Below are 19,649 nucleotides of genomic sequence, written 5' to 3' on the forward strand. Positions count from 1 at the left end.
CTTTATTTGTTTATCCCTGATAGCTAAGAAAACTGTGAATCATCTCAACGTTTGGCACCAACCCATTAAATGCAGCACATTCTTTTAATAATCCAGATTAGCGTCTGCCTTAAAGTTGCACCAACACCGCTAAAGGAATGCTGTCTTTCACCAATATACTGTTCTTTGATGGGCACGATGTGCGCCTGCATTAGTTTGACTTATTTTGTGGTTACAAGCCTTAGAAACTTTTAAATAGTTGTCCCAAGTATTGATTTTTGATAATGATTTTAAGTTGTTCATGTCTGTGTTTTTTTTCTTACCTGCTTTTTGTTTCTCCCACGAGTTCAGCTGAGAAGGCACATTTCATATTTTCTCTTGTACATATACAGAACTAAAATGAAAACCTTTAAGTGATTTTTAATTGGTAATTTTTGTAGTACTGAGTTGCAGTGTGTAGGACATAGATCATGTGACTATTATTTTATTATACACCACCGGTCAAAAGTTAAATAACACCTCAGTTACTTCAGATATTTCTACAAGTTTAGTCAACTGAAATGCAATGAACGACCTAAAATGGTGAAAAGGTGAGCAGTAAACTGCCAGGGGTTAAAGTTTAGGTTAGTGAAAACTGAACAACTTGAACTTTCAGAATATTACAAATGGACCTTCTTCAGGGAAGAGCTGATAGGTTACAAGCTACAGATGTTCTGGAGCAGTTAAAGTACAAACCGGATTCCAAAAAAGTTGGGACACTAAACAAATTGTGAATAAAAACTGAATGCAATGATGTGGAGACGGCAAATATCAATATTTTATTTGTAATAGAACGTAGATGACAGATCAAACGCTTAATCCGAGTAAATGTATCATTTCAAAGGAAAAATATGTTGATTCAAAATTTCACGGTGTCAACAAATCCCAAAAAAGTTGGGACAAGTAGCAATAAGAGGCTGGAAAAAGTAAATTTGAGCATAACGAAGAGCTGGAAGACCAATGAACACTAATTAGGTCAGTTGGCAACATGATTGGGTATAAAAAGAGCTTCTCAGAGTGGCAGTGTCTCTCAGAAGTCAAGATGGGTAGAGGATCACCAATTCCCACAATGTTGCGCAGAAAGATAGTGGAGCAATATCAGAAAGGTGTTACCCAGCAAAAATTGCAAAGACTTTGCATCTATCATCATCAACTGTGCATAACATCATCCAAGATTCAGAGAATCTGGAACAATCTCTGTGCGTAAGGGTCAAGGCCGTAAAACCATACTGGATGCCCGTGATCTCCGGGCCCTTAAACGACACTGCACCACAAACAGGAATGCTACTGTAAAGGAAATCACAGAATGGGCTCAGGAATACTTCCAGAAACCATTGTCAGTGAACACAATCCACCGTGCCATCCGCGTTGCCAGCTGAAACTCTACAGTGCAAAGAAGAAGCCATTTCTAAGCAAGATCCACAAGCTCAGGCGTTGTCACTGGGCCAGGGATCATTTAAAATGGAGTGTGGCAAAATGGAAGACTGTTCTGTGGTCAGACGAGTCACGATTCAAGTTCTTTTGGAAATCTGGGACGCCATGTCATCCGGACCAAAGAGGACAAGGACAACCCAAGTTGTTATCAACGCTCAGTTCAGAAGCCTGCATCTCTGATGGTATGGGGTTGCATGAGTGCGTGGCATGGGCAGCTTGCATGTCTGGAAAGGCACCATCAATGCAGAAAAATATATTCAGGTTCTAGAACAACATATGCTCCCATCCAGACGTCATCTCTTTCAGGGAAGACCCTGCATTTTTCAACAAGATAATGCCAGACCACATTCTGCATCAATCACAACATCATGGCTGTGTAGGAGAAGGATCCGGGTACTGAAATGGCCAGTCTGCAGTCCAGATCTTTCACCTACAGAGAACATTTGGCGCATCATAAAGAGGAAGGTGCGACAAAGAAGGCCCAAGACGATTGAACAGTTAGAGGCCTGTATTAGACAAGAATGGGAGAGCATTCCTATTTCTAAACTTGAGAAACTGGTCTCCTCGGTCCCCAGACGTCTGTTGAGTGTTGTAAGAAGAAGGGGAGATGCCACACAGTGGGGAAAATGGCCTTGTCCCAACTTTTTTGGGGATTTGTTGACACCATGAAATTCTGAATCAACATATTTTTCCCTTAAAATGATACATTTTCTCAGTTTAAACTTTTGTTCTGTGATTTATGTTCTATTCTGAATAAAATATTAGAAGTTGGCACCTCCACATCATTGCATTCATTTTTTATTCACGATTTGTATAGTGTCCCAACTTTTTTGGAATCCGGTTTGTAATTGAAGCCTTGCAAGTTGAAGCAAACGATTTGCACAGGTGTCCCAACTTGTGTGTGATTACTTCAAAACCCTTAGTGTGTCTTAAAGCAGAGTTGGAAAAGACTACTGTGTTAACTACAGCCTCTAAAGTACAATATTCCAGTGTTCATGGCAAGAAAAGAGCAATTAACAAATGAAATGAGGCAGAACATTATTACCATTAGAAGGGTAGGCCTTTCATTTAGAGAAACTGCAAAGGAAAAACCAAAATATCAACGAGTCCAGTGATGTCCCACACAATCCAAAGGCAATTGGAAACTGGAAGGAACTCTGATAGGATAGGAAGAGATCTGGGAGAGCCAAAGTCACCAGCCAATCAGAAGACACGTTCCTGAGGGTCACCGGCTAATGTGATGACAGGCGCCTCGCAGCACAACAGCTTCAAGCACACAAGTGTCAGTTTGTACTGTGAAAAGGAGACTTTGTGCTGCAGGTGTGACAAGGCGAGTGGCAGGAGGAAAGCCATTCCTTTAAAGGACAAATAGGGCCTTGAAGTACCAGCTGTGGGCCACTGCAGACTGGAGGAAAGCCTTATGGATCAATGAATCCAAGTTTGAAATCTTCAGATCATCGCAGAGGGGGTTTGTATGCTGTCAAGTTGGTGACCAGATGCTTCAGTGTGTGACACCATCGGTCAAACGTGGAGGCTGAAGTGTGATGGTCTCTGGTTCTTTTTCTGGAGGTAGAGTTGGTGACTGGCATTGTGAATCAAAATGGCTACCACAGTTTGGCTGTTATATTAGCAATAGATGCAGGCTACTGTGATGAAACAAAAATTGGAATGCAGTTTTGCACACTTAATGATTCCTTGACTTATTTTGTTTTATTTCCCTTTTTTTTTTTTTTGTTCTCTGCCTTGATTTCATGAAATATTAAGACATTAAACTGTGCATTTCCGTAAAAGCTGAAAATGCTGAGTGTTCTACAAGTTTTGACTGGCAGTGGATACTCTTGATTAGCTCATACAAGTAGGAGTTTCACTTTATGCACAACCACAGTGACCCAATGAAGCCATTTCTACCAAAAGGAGTGAGGTTTTGTCCTCTTCTATCCTTTGTTGTTTTCTTTCTTTTCAAACTTGGGCAGGCTCAGTCATCCATGATTGTTGTATTTTAGTACTAGACCAGGGGTGCCCACACTGATTGTACTTTATACATCATATATATGTTCTCGTACCTTGCATAACTGAATAACCTTTATGGCACAATAACAATTCAATACATTTATGGTCACTACAGTATTTGGATTTAATAATCATCCTGTGGGAACAGGCTGACTTGCATAAATAAGTAGAGCCGAATAATGCAGTCAAGGAGGAAGCTCTTGGAAGGACTTCTTCTGCTTAATGATCGAGTGACTCACCCGGAACGATGCTTCGTGTGTCTGCCTTTGCTTTTGAGTTCAGCCGAGTGAAAAATGACGGCTGTCCGATTTAACTGCGATTTTAGTTCCCTCTCCTTCCTCTTTTTCAGATCGCTTTTCTGAAGGAAGTCAGTTTCGTAGTTTTTATGAACAGTTTGAAAGTGCCTGTTCACATTTTACTTCTTTGGAATAGCAATGATAGATTGACAGATCAGACAAACGCAATTCGATTGTGACATTGTGAGAGAAAAAAAATCCTCTTCCAATTCCACATCCAGTCCATACCCTCCCGAAAAAAATGTAGTCGATATAAATTGGAAGGCTATCTAGATCACAGCCGGAGTTTTGCAGTAGCTCGTGCGTTTGATCGTGTGTGCGGGATGACCAGTGTGTTAGAAGAAAGGAGATCTCAGACTGGCCGCCCTGTATGTCAATCAAGTGGCAAATGCCATAGGGAGGATATATGATAGACTAACATTTTAAAAAAAACAAAAAAAAAAACAACAACAATGCGATCTACCTGAACTGCCTTTACGATCTACCGGTCGATCTTGATCAATGCATTGGGCACCCCTGACTAGAGCATGAACCTCCATTTCTCACTGCTCAGTAGAGACTAGTAAAATGAACAGTGACTTCTGCATTTGCACTACAGGCTAATTCTATGTACCCTACAGTGGTTTCTTCTGTCAGGGAGAGACTAGAATTTGTAACGATTGCAGGCAGTTGAGTGTCGCACACTATCTTGTGTGTTGTTCTGTGCCTACATATCTGAATAAATACTTCAGTTCCTCAAGTCCTGTTTACTTAGATTAGTTTTCTGGTGATTGTTAGGTAGATTGGTCACTCCACATTGCCTCCGTGTGGCTGTGTGCGAGTCTGCCCTGCAGTGTACTCTTGTCCTATTCATGGCTGAATCGTGTTGAAGAGCCTGTGGCTCACTGTGACCGTGAACTGCATTAAGTAGATTTGAGTGTTTTATTCCTTAAACATGAGCTTGTGCCCCTAAAATTACTGAGTACATGTTTGGCAATCTGTTTCTAAAATATTGTGTGTCCTATACTCCTGTTGTATTATTTTGTAATTCTGAGTTCTGTGTGTAAAAGCTGGTCTTAATGCGACTCGTTCTTTAGCCTCAAAATAGCGGAGCCGGAGCGTGGCCATTGCAACTCAGTTGATTTGCCAAAAAACCGCCGGCTGGCTTCATACTCCTTGATCAGCTGGATGTTGGATTCCACTCATTTGGTGTTTTTATGCTATGCGAGACTGTTAGGCTCTAGTGCATGGTCAGACAGTGTTGCTTTAATCGGGATTTAGTGCTTTGTATCTTTGAAAATGAAACAGCCCAGAATGCACCACTCACAGTCTTCTGAACCAGCTGTATTACCCCATTTTCACCCTCACCACTTTTGTTGTTAATAAATTCACTTGCTTTCTTTTCATTTAAAGTAGTCGAGAAGTGAACAGAGTGTTTATATGAATGGTTGGTATCCATGTCTTACTAACAAGAAAGCATACATGAGAAGTAAAGCTGACTCAGTTACCAAGACTTTGGGTAAATGAGTGAAACAGGTGGCTGATCCGACTGCCCTACTTGCATTAACAAGTGTCTGCGTTTGCACTAGAAATTGCTGAATTTGTACAAAAATCTCATGCTAACAGTGCCAGACATTTTCACAAAGAGTCGAGCTCTGCCTGCCGGCTTGGTTTGACTGCTCTGACGTCTGCGTGCACTCGGCTTAGTGATGGCCATGAGAGATTCATTTGCACAGCCAGAAAGCCTCTCTAAATGGCAGGTCTTGACTTTGGTTTGGCCTGCCCTGCCCTGTATTATCCTTGGCTTTTGCTCTGATCTTTTTATTTTATTTATTTTTTTCTGATTTACGTTTATCTGTTTACAGACTTTTATAGTGTCATCATTGTCATTTGTGCAGATGCTGACTCGGCTAGGTTTGATTATGTGTACTGGACAGCAATGCTTTTCATTGCTCCAGCACTCCGTCCACCAGGTCTAGTCTTCACTGGTGATCTGATTCTTGTCAGAAAAATGTTCACACAATGTGTGTGCGGAAGAAAGAAGAATAAAAACTTAAATAGGTTTGAAAAACTGAAGTCTTTATACTGTGCAACAGTCAACAAAAAATGCTAAACGTTATTCTGGCATCCTCTGTATAGCCCTTGGTGAGTGTAATCAGGGCCCTGCAGCTATAATAAATGTTTACAGTAATAAACTGTTACAGGTCAGAATATATCTGCATTTTACTCAAAGCTGTTTGCATTTTCCATAGTCGTTGCTAGTAATAAGCAAAACGGCCAAGTTTTATTTTGCATACAGTTTCATGTATTGCCCCTAGTGAGAAGTCAAGCAAAATGACGCCGTTATTGGCTAAGTAGAAAGATTACAATATGCAGGCTTTTGAGGCAACTCAGGCAGAATGTAATCAAATGATTGTATAATGTAAGATGTAACGATTCCATCTCGCCTGAAGAAGGGGCCCGAGTTGCTGCGAAAGCCTGCATATTGTAATCTTTCTAGTTGGCCAATAAAAGGGGTCATTTTGCTTGACTTCGCACTACATTCATAATGGCTAACACGGTACAACACCCGAGTACTATGAATTGCCCCTTAAATTTGTTTTGCATATGGATTTCCAAGTGTGAAACAAGAAACTTAGTAAAGTAAATGTTTGCAGGGTTAGTAAAAAATATTTGGGTCCAAAAAAAAGGCGAATTGCTCACAAAGGCCCAGCCACGTGTACAGTTTTCTCTGCAATTTTCAATTGCAGACTCTCTAGTGATGCCACACAGGAAGTGTTTTGTTTTTTGTTCAATGTGTCTATGTTACGGTTTGTGTTTTAATTGATTTTTTTATTTCCATAATAATTTGTGGCAATGGACTTGCATAGGGGATTGTGGTGTACTGTGGGAACTGTCTTTAATTAGTTTCACAATATAAATCTGTGGGGGACATATTTGTTCAACTTGCTAGTGTGTTAGTAAGACTTTCTAGTCAGAAAACAGGACTTCAGTGCCAAAGATGCCGTTTTATGACACACGGTGAAGAACAGTGGAGTGCATTTTATCAGTTGCCACCCCTGCTTGACGTTGCTCATCCCAAACTTTAGGACTTGCTGGTAGGACTGCTTTGGATTTCTTTTTGGAGAAAGCTGTTTTGCCAGAGGAAATGCCAATCCCACCATCCAGAGTTACTCATTTTTAAAATCCAGACTGATCATCATCATTTTGGTATGCTGGACTTCATTGGGAGTCTGTAAATGTAGTTTTACTGGTCAGGTTTGTTTATTTTGTATTTGTTTTGGGGTGAATTGTAAATGTTGTGACGGTAGAATCCAGATTTAAGCGTTCTCTTTGGTTGTAGTTGAATTATTTGATTGGGTGGCATGGAGGAAGTGTTTACAGTACTGGACTTCGAACCCTCTCTTTTTAGATTGTGTAGCCATTACAGTTATGTAAATCAACTTCATTTATAAATGCAAAGAATTTTATTATTATTATTTACATACTGTAACCTTAAAGTTGGGGCAGTCTTGATGAACTGCCGGTGGTGGACTCTGACCTTCCCAGCAATTCAGTTCAACCAGTCAGCGACTTTATCTGGCAAAGTCACAGTTCTCATGGGTGGGCTCTGTGTGTGCAAGAGCTGGCATCCAGTGAGTGCTCATCTGAAAGTGCAATGCATACGAGTTGTGATCCAAAAGTTCCCAGAATGCATTTCTTTAAAAGCAAACACACAAAATAACAATTAATGGTGAACACTTCCTTCAAAATAGTCACCCTCTGAGTTGATACACCAATCCCAGCGAGATTTCAACATTTTTGAAGCACCTCTGGAAGTCGTTTTTTGTCAGTGTGTTCAAGACGTCGGTTGTTACCGCTGGATCTCCTCCACCATCTCAAATCTGTGTCCCTTGAGCCTCATCTTCATCTTAGGAAATAAAAAAATAAATAAAAAATCGGTGCTAAATCAGGGGAGTACGAAGGGTGGGGAATGTTGGTAAACTTTGTAGAAGACGAAAATTTGCACACAATCAGAGATATGTGAGTTGGTGCATTGTCGTGATGCAAAAGAAATGACTTGTCAGCCCACATCTGAGGACGCGTTCGGCGAATTCGATTTCTCAAACGCCTTAGAACATCCCTGTAGAGAGCGCCATTCACCGTCTGTCCTTGTGGATGACACCCCTCACGTCAAAGAAGCAAATGAGCATTGACTTGGTGTTGCTGTGAAGTTGTTGAGCTTTTTTGGGGTCTTTCAAATCACTCATTTTCACGAACCACCCTTCACAGACACAACCGAAGTTTAAACGAGAACTGCGACTTGAAAAACAACTGTGCTGACATTTTAACGCATGATAACAGCTCTCAAGGACAACTTGATCTGCTGTCTAGCGGCGATTGATATAACTAAACCCTTCTTGCTGCAGAATAAATGCATTCCGGGAACTTTTGAATCGCACCTCGTATAATGCAGTCACAAGGAATAAGGAGCTGTCGCAAACAGAAGAGAAGCTCATCTGTCTGATGTTTTGTGTTTTTGCGTACTGCTACAGAATGGAGAGAAAAACAAAAGGCCAGAGATTGCAGCTAAAGTCTCCATTCCTAGAAAGCATTTGTCCAGCAGCACCAGCTCTGTCAGGCGGCACAGAGAAAGGGCGAACTTGTGATAACGGTGGCGATGTGAAACTGCTGTAAAGTCGCCACAGAGTCCTCCAGTTTGTCATGCCTTGTGATTGCTAGCCATGCAATCTGACATCCTCCAGTGACGAGATCATCAGCTGCGTCCGTCCAGTTTGACGTCCCCTCCAACAAGAAGTTGTATAATGTGATGCCAGCAAGAGGGTTATTCCTGCTACAGCTGCCCAGAACTTCTGCGGCTCCTTGCATGGCTTTGCCCAGTTGTCATGCTTGTGCACATCGAGAAAAGGGGCTGGGGATGAAAATGTCACCGGCTGCAGAACAGGTTTTCTTGAGAAGTTGCACGAAGTTCTGCTGCCAGTTTAGTTTTTGTGCAAATCTGTTAGCTCTTCAGCAGTGACCGATGAAGCATTTAGCCACTACATGTAGAACAACCAAAATGTTGTGTTTTGTGGTTTTACTTTATCTGCATTTGAGGGCTTTTTGAGTGTTTCTCTGCTCCTTAATGCTTCAGTCTTGCACTGTATTGCCAGCTTGGAAATTTCTTTTGTGCAAATAAATTTCCAGTGTAGAGACGTGTGTGTATCTTTGTGATTCATCTATCAAACAAGACAATATAAAAGCTGATGTGGAGTCTTTTACACTGTAATCACACACTCTCTCCCCAGTTTGTCTCCTAGGCACTAAATCAACATTAACTTGACCTTCGTCAGAGTACGTTGAAGTGAAAACGATGATGATAAACAAATAAAATGGAGCAAGTCTGTTGATATTGAGGATGATGACGTTGTGACATGCTTTGCACAGTCAGTAGCCGATGAAGGCCATTCATATGAAATTGAACACAGCAAAGGTGTTTGTACTAATCAGTAGAGAAAATGAAAAGAATCCTTGGTCTAATATGTCGGTGTTAGTAGTAAGGACTTGTGTGTCGGCGCTCACACATGGAATGAGGTTAGAAGAATAACAGAACCTGGGGAAGATTCAAAAGAAGTAAGAGAAGACAAAAAATGAATGAAGTCAAGTTATTTACAAATGACTGAAAAAATGGTGTAGTTTAGCTAAATAAATGAGAGAATATAACGCAGTTCAAAACGGGAGACAATCTGCATCTTAGCAAAGACATCTTGGCTACAGCAGAAGGCAGCGAAGATTGATGAAGGACTTTGAGGGTGCGTTATATGTAAGAAGAAAGCTGTACTGATATTTAACGTACATAAAAAATTTTAAAATCTGCTATATACATGTCATTACGAAACAAGAATTTAATAAAGAACTATTCTTTCTGTGAATTGAGTTCAATTAAAAAGTGGTCAATTCTGATAACTAGTCTAGTCGGCCTGTGCGTCCCTAGCTGACCTGCAAAAACCACCGCTTCACGTTCCACAAGAGGCCTACACGTGGACAGACGAATGTCTTCCTTACTTGACATCCTGCTGTTAATGTGGTCTTCCTGGTAATTTTCTAAAACTACAAAGATTTTCTAATATTAAGCTCACAATGCTAGAGGTGCCTTTGACACATGATGTAAATGTAGCAAGTATGAGTAACTGTACAGGAGCCGCTATTACAAAAAATATATTGAAAAAGAAATTGTGTAATATTAGTCTTTGTTATGGAGTGTGTGTTGTGGTTCTCTGCCTGAATTATTTTGCATTACTGTGTACCTAAGCCAAGTCGACTCTCAAATATATACTCTGAATGTTAGTCTTGCTGTATTTCGCAGGTGCATTCATCCTCTTTCTTTGGTATTTTAATTGTCAGTACTTCAATGCATTGTCAAAGTTTTTGTGCAGTTTGTTATTCCTGTGTAAGTTGAATTTTGTATTATGTCATTTTTCCTTCAACCTTTTTCCTTTTTTTTTTTTTTTGTTTTAAGCTGGAGGAAAGTCGCAGTGTTCAAAAGCAAATGAAGGTTCTTCAGAAAAAGCAGGCACAGATCGTGAAGGAGAAAGTACACCTTCAGAGTGAGCACAGTAAGGCCATCCTGGCCCGTAGTAAATTGGAGAGTCTCTGCCGTGAGCTACAGCGTCACAACAAAACCCTAAAGGTGAGACTGCGAGGAAATGCACTTAAAATACCGGACAGGTGTCGCCATGAAACGGTCAGGAACGGGTTTCATCACAAGTACAGGTCCATTTTCATGGTTATGTGTTTCTATTGCTTTGTCTGCGGAGAGACTTTCTTCTTATACACTGCTCCTTGAAAAAGGCCAATTTTATAGGTCTTCGCATTGGTAAAATGACATCCTTGTTTAATCAAAAATGTATCATTAAAATGTTTTTTGGAGGAATTGGTGCATGCATTTGAAAAATTAATTTGAAAAGTATTTGACTTGTGCAAACACAAACAAACCGCAAAATTTCATAGCCCAGTCAATTATGGGTAATAAAATAATTGGTTACTTGATTAACCCAATTAAAGAGCCAGTCGTCAGAGGTTAGAGGCCGTGTACTTGCCCTCTCTAGTTTCTCTTTGCATTTACAATACCAAGTTAGTACTAGGGTGTTGTGCTGTGTTAGCCATTATGAATGTAGTGAGAAGTCAAATCTATCTATTCAGTTTAATGTTCTCTGTAGTTCACCTTGTTGCAATCTGAAGAGATTACAGATAACTTCAATCAGTGTTGTGAGTGCTCATCAAAATGGAAAGCTTTATGAAATTGTAGCTGGTTACAGGAAAATAACTAATAAGTAATATTCATAAAAATGCACATCAAAAGGTGTGTTCCTTTAGGCATTTGCACCAAAGGGAATATTAAACTGCAACTTCACACCTTTGTTCCTCCACAAGAAGGTTTGATGTTTTAAAGAAGTTCACATATAACAACCTTTTCCCTTTCTTACCCCTGAAGTCCTGAAAGTGCCCCTTCCAGTTCATCGGGTGTGTCTGCTGGATCCTTTGGGTCACACTCTGCTTCAGGAGGCACATTGTAAATTGGGTGCTTCAAACCCCCCCATTACCCCTATATATAATTAATATATATATATATATATATATATATATATATATACACATACATACACACACACAAGCCAAAATGTGACGACATGTTGTCTATCTGTATGCCACCATAACTTCTTCTACTTGCTGAGGTACACATTTATCTTGGTGACATAAATGTAAATTTTATTTTCCATAATTGTCAGCCTCTTGAATATGTTAAATAGTTAATGTTGAAAATATTGAATGTTTTAAAAAGGAAGAGAATATGCAGCGGGCTCGTGAGGATGAAGAAAGACGCAAGGAGGCAACTGCTCATTTCCAAATGACACTGAATGAAATTCAAGCGCAGATGGAACAGCATAACATTCACAACACCAAGCTGCGCCAAGAGAACATTGAACTGGCCGAGAAGTTGAAGAAACTGATCGAGCAATACGAGCTTCGAGAAGAAGTGAGTAACAGAATCCCCCTACACACACACACACACACAACAACATTTATTTCTATAGCACATTTTCATACAAACAGTAGCTCAAAGTGCTTTACATAATAAAGAATAGAAAAATAAAAGACACAAAAATAAAATAAGTCAACATTAATTAACATCGAATAAGAGTAAGGTTCAATAGCCAGGGGGGACAGAAAAAACTCCAGACGGCTGGAGAAAAAATAAAAAATAAAATCTGTAGGGAACACACACACACACTGTTTTTGTTTTTTTACCTTTGAGTATTTGGAATGAAAATTTCATTAATTAGTTTAGTATTCAGATATTTTTATGAGTGTTGCTGTGGGGCAGAGCTCATGAAGTATTCTGTTAGTGTGTGTGTGTGTGTGATTGCATCCTGTGATAGGACTGACAATGTCAAGAATAGGAGGGAGTCCTGACCTGTTGTGGTTAACATTATTGGCACTTTCTCATTTTAGGGTTATTGTCTCCACAAAATAAAAGTGTGCAGTGAAACAGCTTTGGTTTATCTACACTGTGTTTGATGGAGAACAGCACATGATCCACAATACCGTTTGTTGACTTCAGCTTTTTACACCATTGTCCCTGAGCTGCTGTTAATTAAACTTCTACAGACTTCTCTGAATTCTTCCTTCTATCAATGGATTTATAGTTCTTTGATAAACTGGAAACAATACGTTTGTGTGGGCTCCCACCTCTCGGACTGTCTCCATATTAGCACAGGTCCCCCTCAAGGATGTATACTCCGCCCCCCCACATTATTCCTTTTACAGTACATATATATATATATATATATATATATATATATATATATATATATATATAATATCTCACACACACAGGGTATAGAAAGGAATCACCCGCTTGAAATATTCCCATTCCTATTTTTTTGCTTTACAGCCTTAAATATAAACACACAAACTAATATTTCTTCCCAGCTTTACTTACTCAATGCCACCTTTAACATCCAAGTGAAAGACATCACATCTACAGTAAAGGCTGTAAAGCAAAAAAAGGGAATATTTTGAAGTGGGGAATTCTTTTCACTACCCATTTGTGTGTGTGTGTGTGTGTGTGTGTATATATATTTGTATATGTATATATTTTCTTCAGAAGCTTTCCGCGACACTACTGTATACCTTCTTCTGACTCTCTTCATGTTGTTGAACTTTTCCCACAGCACATTGACAAGGTGTTTAAACACAAGGAGCTGCAGCAGCAGTTGGTTGACGCCAAACTACAGAGAACTGCAGAGCTAATGAAGGAGGCAGAAGAGAAACATCAGAGGGAGCGAGATTTTGTGAGTACTCAAACATGCTGTAATCCTCAGAATTCTTCTTCGAGAGATATGATATATATATATACAGTACTGAACCCCTGGTAAGAAAGACTTGAAACCAGGCTAAGTGCCTGAAAAAATGAACACGCTGAGTTTGTACAAAGAGTCCGCTTTATGTAATGTTAACACTAGTTTAGCAATATGTTGTAAAAGTGTTCTTATCTAGCACACATGTATCACCATTATTTTTTGCTTGAGATGGCCGCTGTGTCTTCAATTGTATCTGCCGTTAATGAGCCTACATGCTTATCCTGTAAATGTCCGATATGGCGAATGTCAAGCTACGTTACTGTCCTATACTCTAGTTTGCTGAACCAGCATTACCCTTTAGTTAAGTTTCCACCCACAATAACTGAAGTCTTAAGTAGAGACAAGAGTGACTCTTTACCATGCCAGTAGATGTTGACTTCTGTTTGCAAGTTTGTAAGAGGTGTAGGTGTTAACACAATTTTGTTTTTAATATTCTAAAGAACCACAAAACACACACACACACACACACTAACTACTATAATAAAAGTCCAAATTTTAAAATCAATCTTCAGTTTTGTATGTATGGTAAGTTTATAAAGGTTTTGTGATATTTCCTGCACCTGTGCAATGATAAGTGTATCGATCAAAATTAAGCACAAAGTGATAATAGGTGATGGCCCTCATATATTAAATATTTTTCCTTTTCCAGCAAAAACCTTTTATTCTGATTTGTGTGAAACCATTGCTTTGTGTGCCTTTCAGAAAACTAGAAAAAATATTCAGCCCTCAAAGAGTTAAAAAAAAAACCAGTTTCAGCTGCTCGATTCTGTATTGTTGTGACCAGCTACACAATGGTGTGTTGTCTGATCAACTTTTATAACTGTACTCTAAGCAAAGAGCAGAATATGCTGTTAACTTGAAGACATGAACTTGTTAACCTGTCTGAAAAGTTAAATTACAAAATGTCGTTTAGACCTCCACAGTAAATATGTGCTTAAAGCCGTTTCTTGTGGTAGACCACCTAAGTCAGTCTAAACTGCTGATGACTGAAGTAATTGCTCGCTGATCAGTTTTAGTAGATTTTTAAACTATAATAGTGCATCAGAGCCCATTTAAAGCTGCTTTCAGCCCTTCATTAACAACAACATTTATTTCTGTTGCATATTTTCATATAAAGGATGTGCTCAAAGACGTAGTTACATGCAAAGAAAAACAAATGAAATTTAGGTAAGAAGAATAATGGTGAAGTACTATACAAAAGATTTACAATGTTAAGATCTGATGGCCAGGTTGGACAGAAAAATAAAAAAGCTGCAGAAAAAAAAAAAGCGCAAAATCTGAAGGGGATCCTAGGGGGTCAAAAGACCAGCCAGCCCCCACTAGGCATTCTGTCAGCCATAAACATGTCGTGCGTCTCCTTGAATGTATGACAGTGCCCCCCTTGCTTTACAACATCTGTTACTGTGAATCCCTAAGTGAGCAGAAGATGAACTGATCACCAAGAGGCAGAAAGCTCAAGATGACACATTTCTTTAATATTTTAAGCAAGATTGCGGTTTTATTTCTGTCATTCACAGGTACAAAATACCAAAAAAAAAAATGAAAAGGGCCTGAAGTAAAAGTTTGGGCCCCCGACATGCTCAGCACTTGCCCCCTTATGCGACGCCTTTTGTAGCCAGCTAAGAGTCTTTCACTTCTTTCTTGTGGTCTTTCTGCCCATTCGTCCTTGCAAAGGCGTCTTAATTCTGCAGGATTCATGGGTTTTCTTGCATGTACCGCTCTTTTGAGGTCTGCACACATTTTCAATTATGTTTAGGTCGTGGGTCTGTGAGGGCCGTGGCAAAACCGTCAGCTTGCACCGCTTGAGGTATTCCTTTGTAGATTTGGAGGTGTGTTTCGGGTCGTTCTCTTGTTGCAGGACCCGTCCAACTTTTTCAGATTGTGTGGGATTTGCTTCCAGAGTTTGCTGGTATTTATTTGAATCCATTTTTCCCTCTTCCAATGACATGTGCCACTGGCTGTAAAACAAGCTTAAAGCCTGATCCACCGCCATGCTTAATAGTCAGAGACGCGTTCTTTTACTGGAATTTGGCCTTTATTTCACCTAACATACCTTTGCACATTGTGGCCAGAAAGTTCTATTTTGACTTCATCAGACCACAGGACTTGTTTCCAAAATGCATCAGGCTGGTTTAGATGTTCATTTGCAAATTAAAGCCCTGAATTTTGTGGCTAGGATACAGTAAAGGTTTTCTTCTGCTGACTCTACCATGAAGGTCATATTTGTTGAGGTGTCGACTGGAAAATGCTTTGCTGTCACCTTCTCTTGCTTGTTAAGCGGCAGTTCTTTTATTTTTCGGAGTGCTAGGCAGCTGCTTAGAGGAGCCCATGGCTGCCGATTGTTGGGACAAAGTTTGGAGTCTGAGAATTTAGCTAGCTTTGACATTTGCATCACCTGGGGTTTCCTAACGATGAATGTGATAAACTGCAGTCCTAATGCGCTGATGAAGGTCTGACACTGCGGCGGAAAAACTAGCTGAGACCTCAAATATCTTGGGGTGCCCAAACTTTTGCATGATGCTCCTTTCCTGTTTTCACTGTACAGTTGTACAAAAAAAAAAAAACAATTCACTAATGTTACATTTAAAACGCTGAAAAGAAATGTCATCTTTAACTTGATATGTTTTTTAGTGACGTGTTCGACTTCTGTTCACATAACTATTCACTAGTAACAGACATTTTAAGCAAGGGGGCACCATCTTTTGCATGCTACTGTATAACAAAATGTTTGAGATCAATGCAAAGAATTATTTTAGTGTTTTGTCCTGAAATGCCAGCCAATAACTTCTGTCATTTGGTCCCTGCAGTTAAAAGTTGGCACCCCTGGGTTAGCCATGGCTCTGTATCAGGGTACTCCAATAAGGCATTTCGATCACCAATTTCATTTGCTAAAATCGTTCAATTTGGTTTCTTTATCATTACATTTTTTTTCTTAACACTAAGCTACTGCATAGTCGGCCACCTTATGCTGTGTATTGATGTGGTATTTGTATAATTAATTATACTGCAGTCCACATGAATTAGCCGTTTACTAGGCTGACCCGCCTTTTAAGTTGACCACTTCTTAAGGCAATTCAATATGTAGATCAATTTGATATTAATTTGGTTATATTGCATTTGAGCGGAATTACTTTAATACTCGTAGTTTCTGTTATTTTTGTGATGAAATTGAAACTTTTTTTCTATATTGAGGTCGCCTTTTGAACCCCTGATATTTACTACGCGGTGAGGCATTTGTACTCCATCAACATTAATTATTTCCAGAGACATCATTTTGTCTAACAATGGCCGCACCAGAACTCTGCTCACATCATGTCGCTTCGTACCGCAAGCTGCAAGTAGTAAGTCTGTGATAAGCGGATAATCCCGCTACGCTTTCCACTCACGGGACGGAAGGACAATCCCGACCACTTTTATATAGTAAGACAGAAGAAGAAGATATCGCACAGCCTGGAGTAGAAAATCTTCTTTTACCTGGAAAAACGAAACTACAAATCCCATCGTGCATTGCAAAATGGACCGGGCGTGTGTGAAACTCCGCGCCTGCGTAGCACTCACAGGACGGAAGGACAATCCCGACCGCTTTTATATAGAAGGATTTTTTATTAACAAAACGAAATTCTGCAGGCTTAATCTCTTTAAAACATACTGTTTAAAATAATAAAACTTATAAAAGTCTATATCAATAATACACATTTTAAAAGAAAATAAAATAGCTTTTCATAAATACACAAAAAAAGTATTAGAATTGTATCAAGAAGCAACAAGACTAGTGTGCTTAATGCGTTTACACCTAAAAAAACCAATAAAGGCCACTCACTGTCTTTATTACACAACGAAGGCAAATTCTTCTTCTTCTTCTGTTCCTTCTCTAATAAAAAATACGAACTGCTGAACTAAACTCACTCACTCAGTCACTCGCTCTGCGCCCACACTCGGACAAGGAGTCTCCGTGTTAATTACAGAACAAATTAAAAAGGCCTGAACTTGTTCTTTTTTCATTTCATTTTCTGACACCCTGCTGCTGTTCCTGCCCATGCGCAGTAAGACTTCTCCAATTCCCTTTTCTCCGTTTATTTCTGCCTTCACTTTCTCCTAAAATCGGACTGTTGACCACACTGTTCACAGGGAGTTCAGGAACAAAATGACGCTTGTGATTCCTCGAGTACCGTGATATCCCATGTTAGGGAGAACTTCAACTAAATCACCGTAAAGCTCAATCGGTCATGGCGTCACTGCCTCTGGTACTCCCCCTGACGCCTTTATTCAAGGTCACTGACAGCATTGTGTGTTTGTTAAACTCTTTATTGAATTCCAGATTATCCCTCAACTCGGGTATTTTGTCATTTTAGCTTTTGAAAGAGGCTACTGAATCAAGACACAAATGTGAACTGATGAAGGAGCAGGAGTCTCAGCTGAAGCAGCAGGTGAGGACGTTTGTCTTAAACCATTTAATACAAACATTGATGTAATGTCTTGAGAGGCTGCTTATGCTCCCTGCTGTCCCATGATCCTCTGTAATGAGGATCTGACCTGTGTAGCCTGTATTTATAGTTTCAAGGCACAAAGTCCTTATTTTAAGGGATAAATGTCATAAATGTTGGGTTTGTTAGCTTTGCCTGCCTGTTAACAACTTTATGCAATCTTGAGGACGGACAAAACTCTTTTGCCTTGTACAGAATCATTTAACACTGAAAACAATACAAAATATATCATTTCACATTGCTGCTTATTTCTGTGAATATTTTTTATGTTTAAATTGTGCTTCCTACCTCCATAATCATTGGGATAGTCCGGTGTCGGCTATTTCTTTTTGCTCCTGCGTTTTCCTGTGTAAATACAGAGCGGCTCTAGTGGCTCATCCATGGGAAGTCAGAAGGCCTAATCCAACATGAAGAACAGAGAACTGTTTATGAATAAAGAAAGCGATTTAGAAACTGAAAGAAAAGAAAAATTTGGTCTAAGCCAGGCTAGGACAATGGAATAATAAAATTGAGTATATTGAAAAAGAGCCACACCACTGACAGTTTTAGTTGGCAGCAACTGAGATGCCTCCGAATGTGCAGCAGATGGAGACGCATCAGAAGTGTAGGAAGCGGAATCCAAAATCTCTTATTTGTAGAAGTCAAAAAAGAAAAAATGAATGGAAAATCCTGAGCATGGATGAGAGACGTCATCATGTAAAGTGTTAGGGAAACAGTTGTGTAATTTAATTCATTGTTAAAAAAAAAAAAAGTGAAATTGTGTGCCTTTGAAGACAAAGTCGCTCTATTCTGACGTCGGAGCCTTTCTTTAACGCTCACTGGCTAAATGTGAATGGTAGACCCTGATGATATCTGATCGACTGTATATGTCTAATGGTAAGTCAGAGCTTCTACATAACTGGTGTTAAAATCATCCGCAAAATCCCCAGTGCAGAGGTCAATGGGGCCAGACGTGATTCTCAAATGAGAGTGCACGTCTGCGGACACGCCGTTAAAAAGTGAGTAGTAAATACTAGTGGAATCCTGTGCTGCAAAGGCTGTACCTCTAGGGCTTCTTCTAAAACACCCATCCCAATTTCTCCAGTCTGTGCATTTTAAACTGCTGCTGCACTTTCAGGAAGAGCGCAAAAGATGCAGAATGTACGACTTGATGCTGAGAGAAAGACAAAGCTAACTATGAACTCGGGAGCTCAGTAGCTCAAGGTAACTGAAGGACACACTTATATGTCAGGTGGGGGGGGTCGTCCCATAAACAGAAGCTGGCTGGCTGGCTGTCGGCCCCAGTCTCTGCAGTTCAGTATCACAGCCCCTGCTTTGAGGGCCGCCTTCACAAAGCCTTGGATTGGTTGAGAAATGCGACACTCGCTGTGCCTTCTGATTGTTGCCACACAATTCATTAATGGTTGACTGCAGACATACACACGTTATACAGGTGTGCCTGACTGCTGTGAGACTAAGTTCTGATAATCAGCTGTTTGTAGAAAACTGAAGGCCACACAAGAAACTGCTAAAGGAAACAAATAGAAAAAAGAGATTAATATTTATTTAAAGTACAGTTGTGAGCCAACACAGATGTGGAGTGGAGAGACAAAGATAAAGTATGGCGGTAATGGATTCTAAGCATACCATTTCATTGTGAAATAACAGCTTTTGTGTTGAGACCTGGACAATAACAACATCATAACGTTGGTGGTGAGCAACTTCTTGTTTACCTCTGACCCAGAATGCTGCACTGTTAGTACCACCAGGGAATTGGGACAAAAGCATCGTGTCAAGTCAGCCTTCAGAACGTCACAAACCAGTAGTTCAGTGATGGTAGCTGGTCGTAGGGTTGACTTTGTCTGCAAAGGATTTAGAACCAGTTGCTAAACATTACACTGTAGTTTGAAGTGAACGTGTCCTGTGGCGGCTGAGTGACATTTTTAAAAAATGTTTTTCACTCGGTTTCCAAAGTGGGTTACAGTGCAGCAGAAACGGCTGTTTAAGTGGATTGTCCAAATCTGAATATGGGACCGCCACATGCA

The 19,649-nt window shown here is 39.9% G+C and overlaps 1 protein-coding gene across 3 annotated transcripts in view; it reads left to right on the forward strand.

The window, feature by feature from the left end:
• Positions 1–19,649, forward strand: part of txlng (taxilin gamma) — a 51,783-nt gene that overhangs the window by 25,322 nt on the left and 6,812 nt on the right. For all 3 annotated transcript variants that reach the window (XM_039745985.1, XM_039745987.1, XM_039745986.1), the window contains exons 4-7: positions 10,237–10,407; positions 11,560–11,754; positions 12,953–13,072; positions 17,494–17,568. In XM_039745985.1, the coding sequence (XP_039601919.1) occupies positions 10,237–10,407; positions 11,560–11,754; positions 12,953–13,072; positions 17,494–17,568 (561 nt within the window). The remainder of the gene's footprint in view (positions 1–10,236; positions 10,408–11,559; positions 11,755–12,952; positions 13,073–17,493; positions 17,569–19,649) is intronic.

Source organism: Polypterus senegalus, chromosome 2, assembly GCF_016835505.1.
Source record: "Polypterus senegalus isolate Bchr_013 chromosome 2, ASM1683550v1, whole genome shotgun sequence".
NCBI classification, from domain to species: domain Eukaryota; kingdom Metazoa; phylum Chordata; class Cladistia; order Polypteriformes; family Polypteridae; genus Polypterus; species Polypterus senegalus.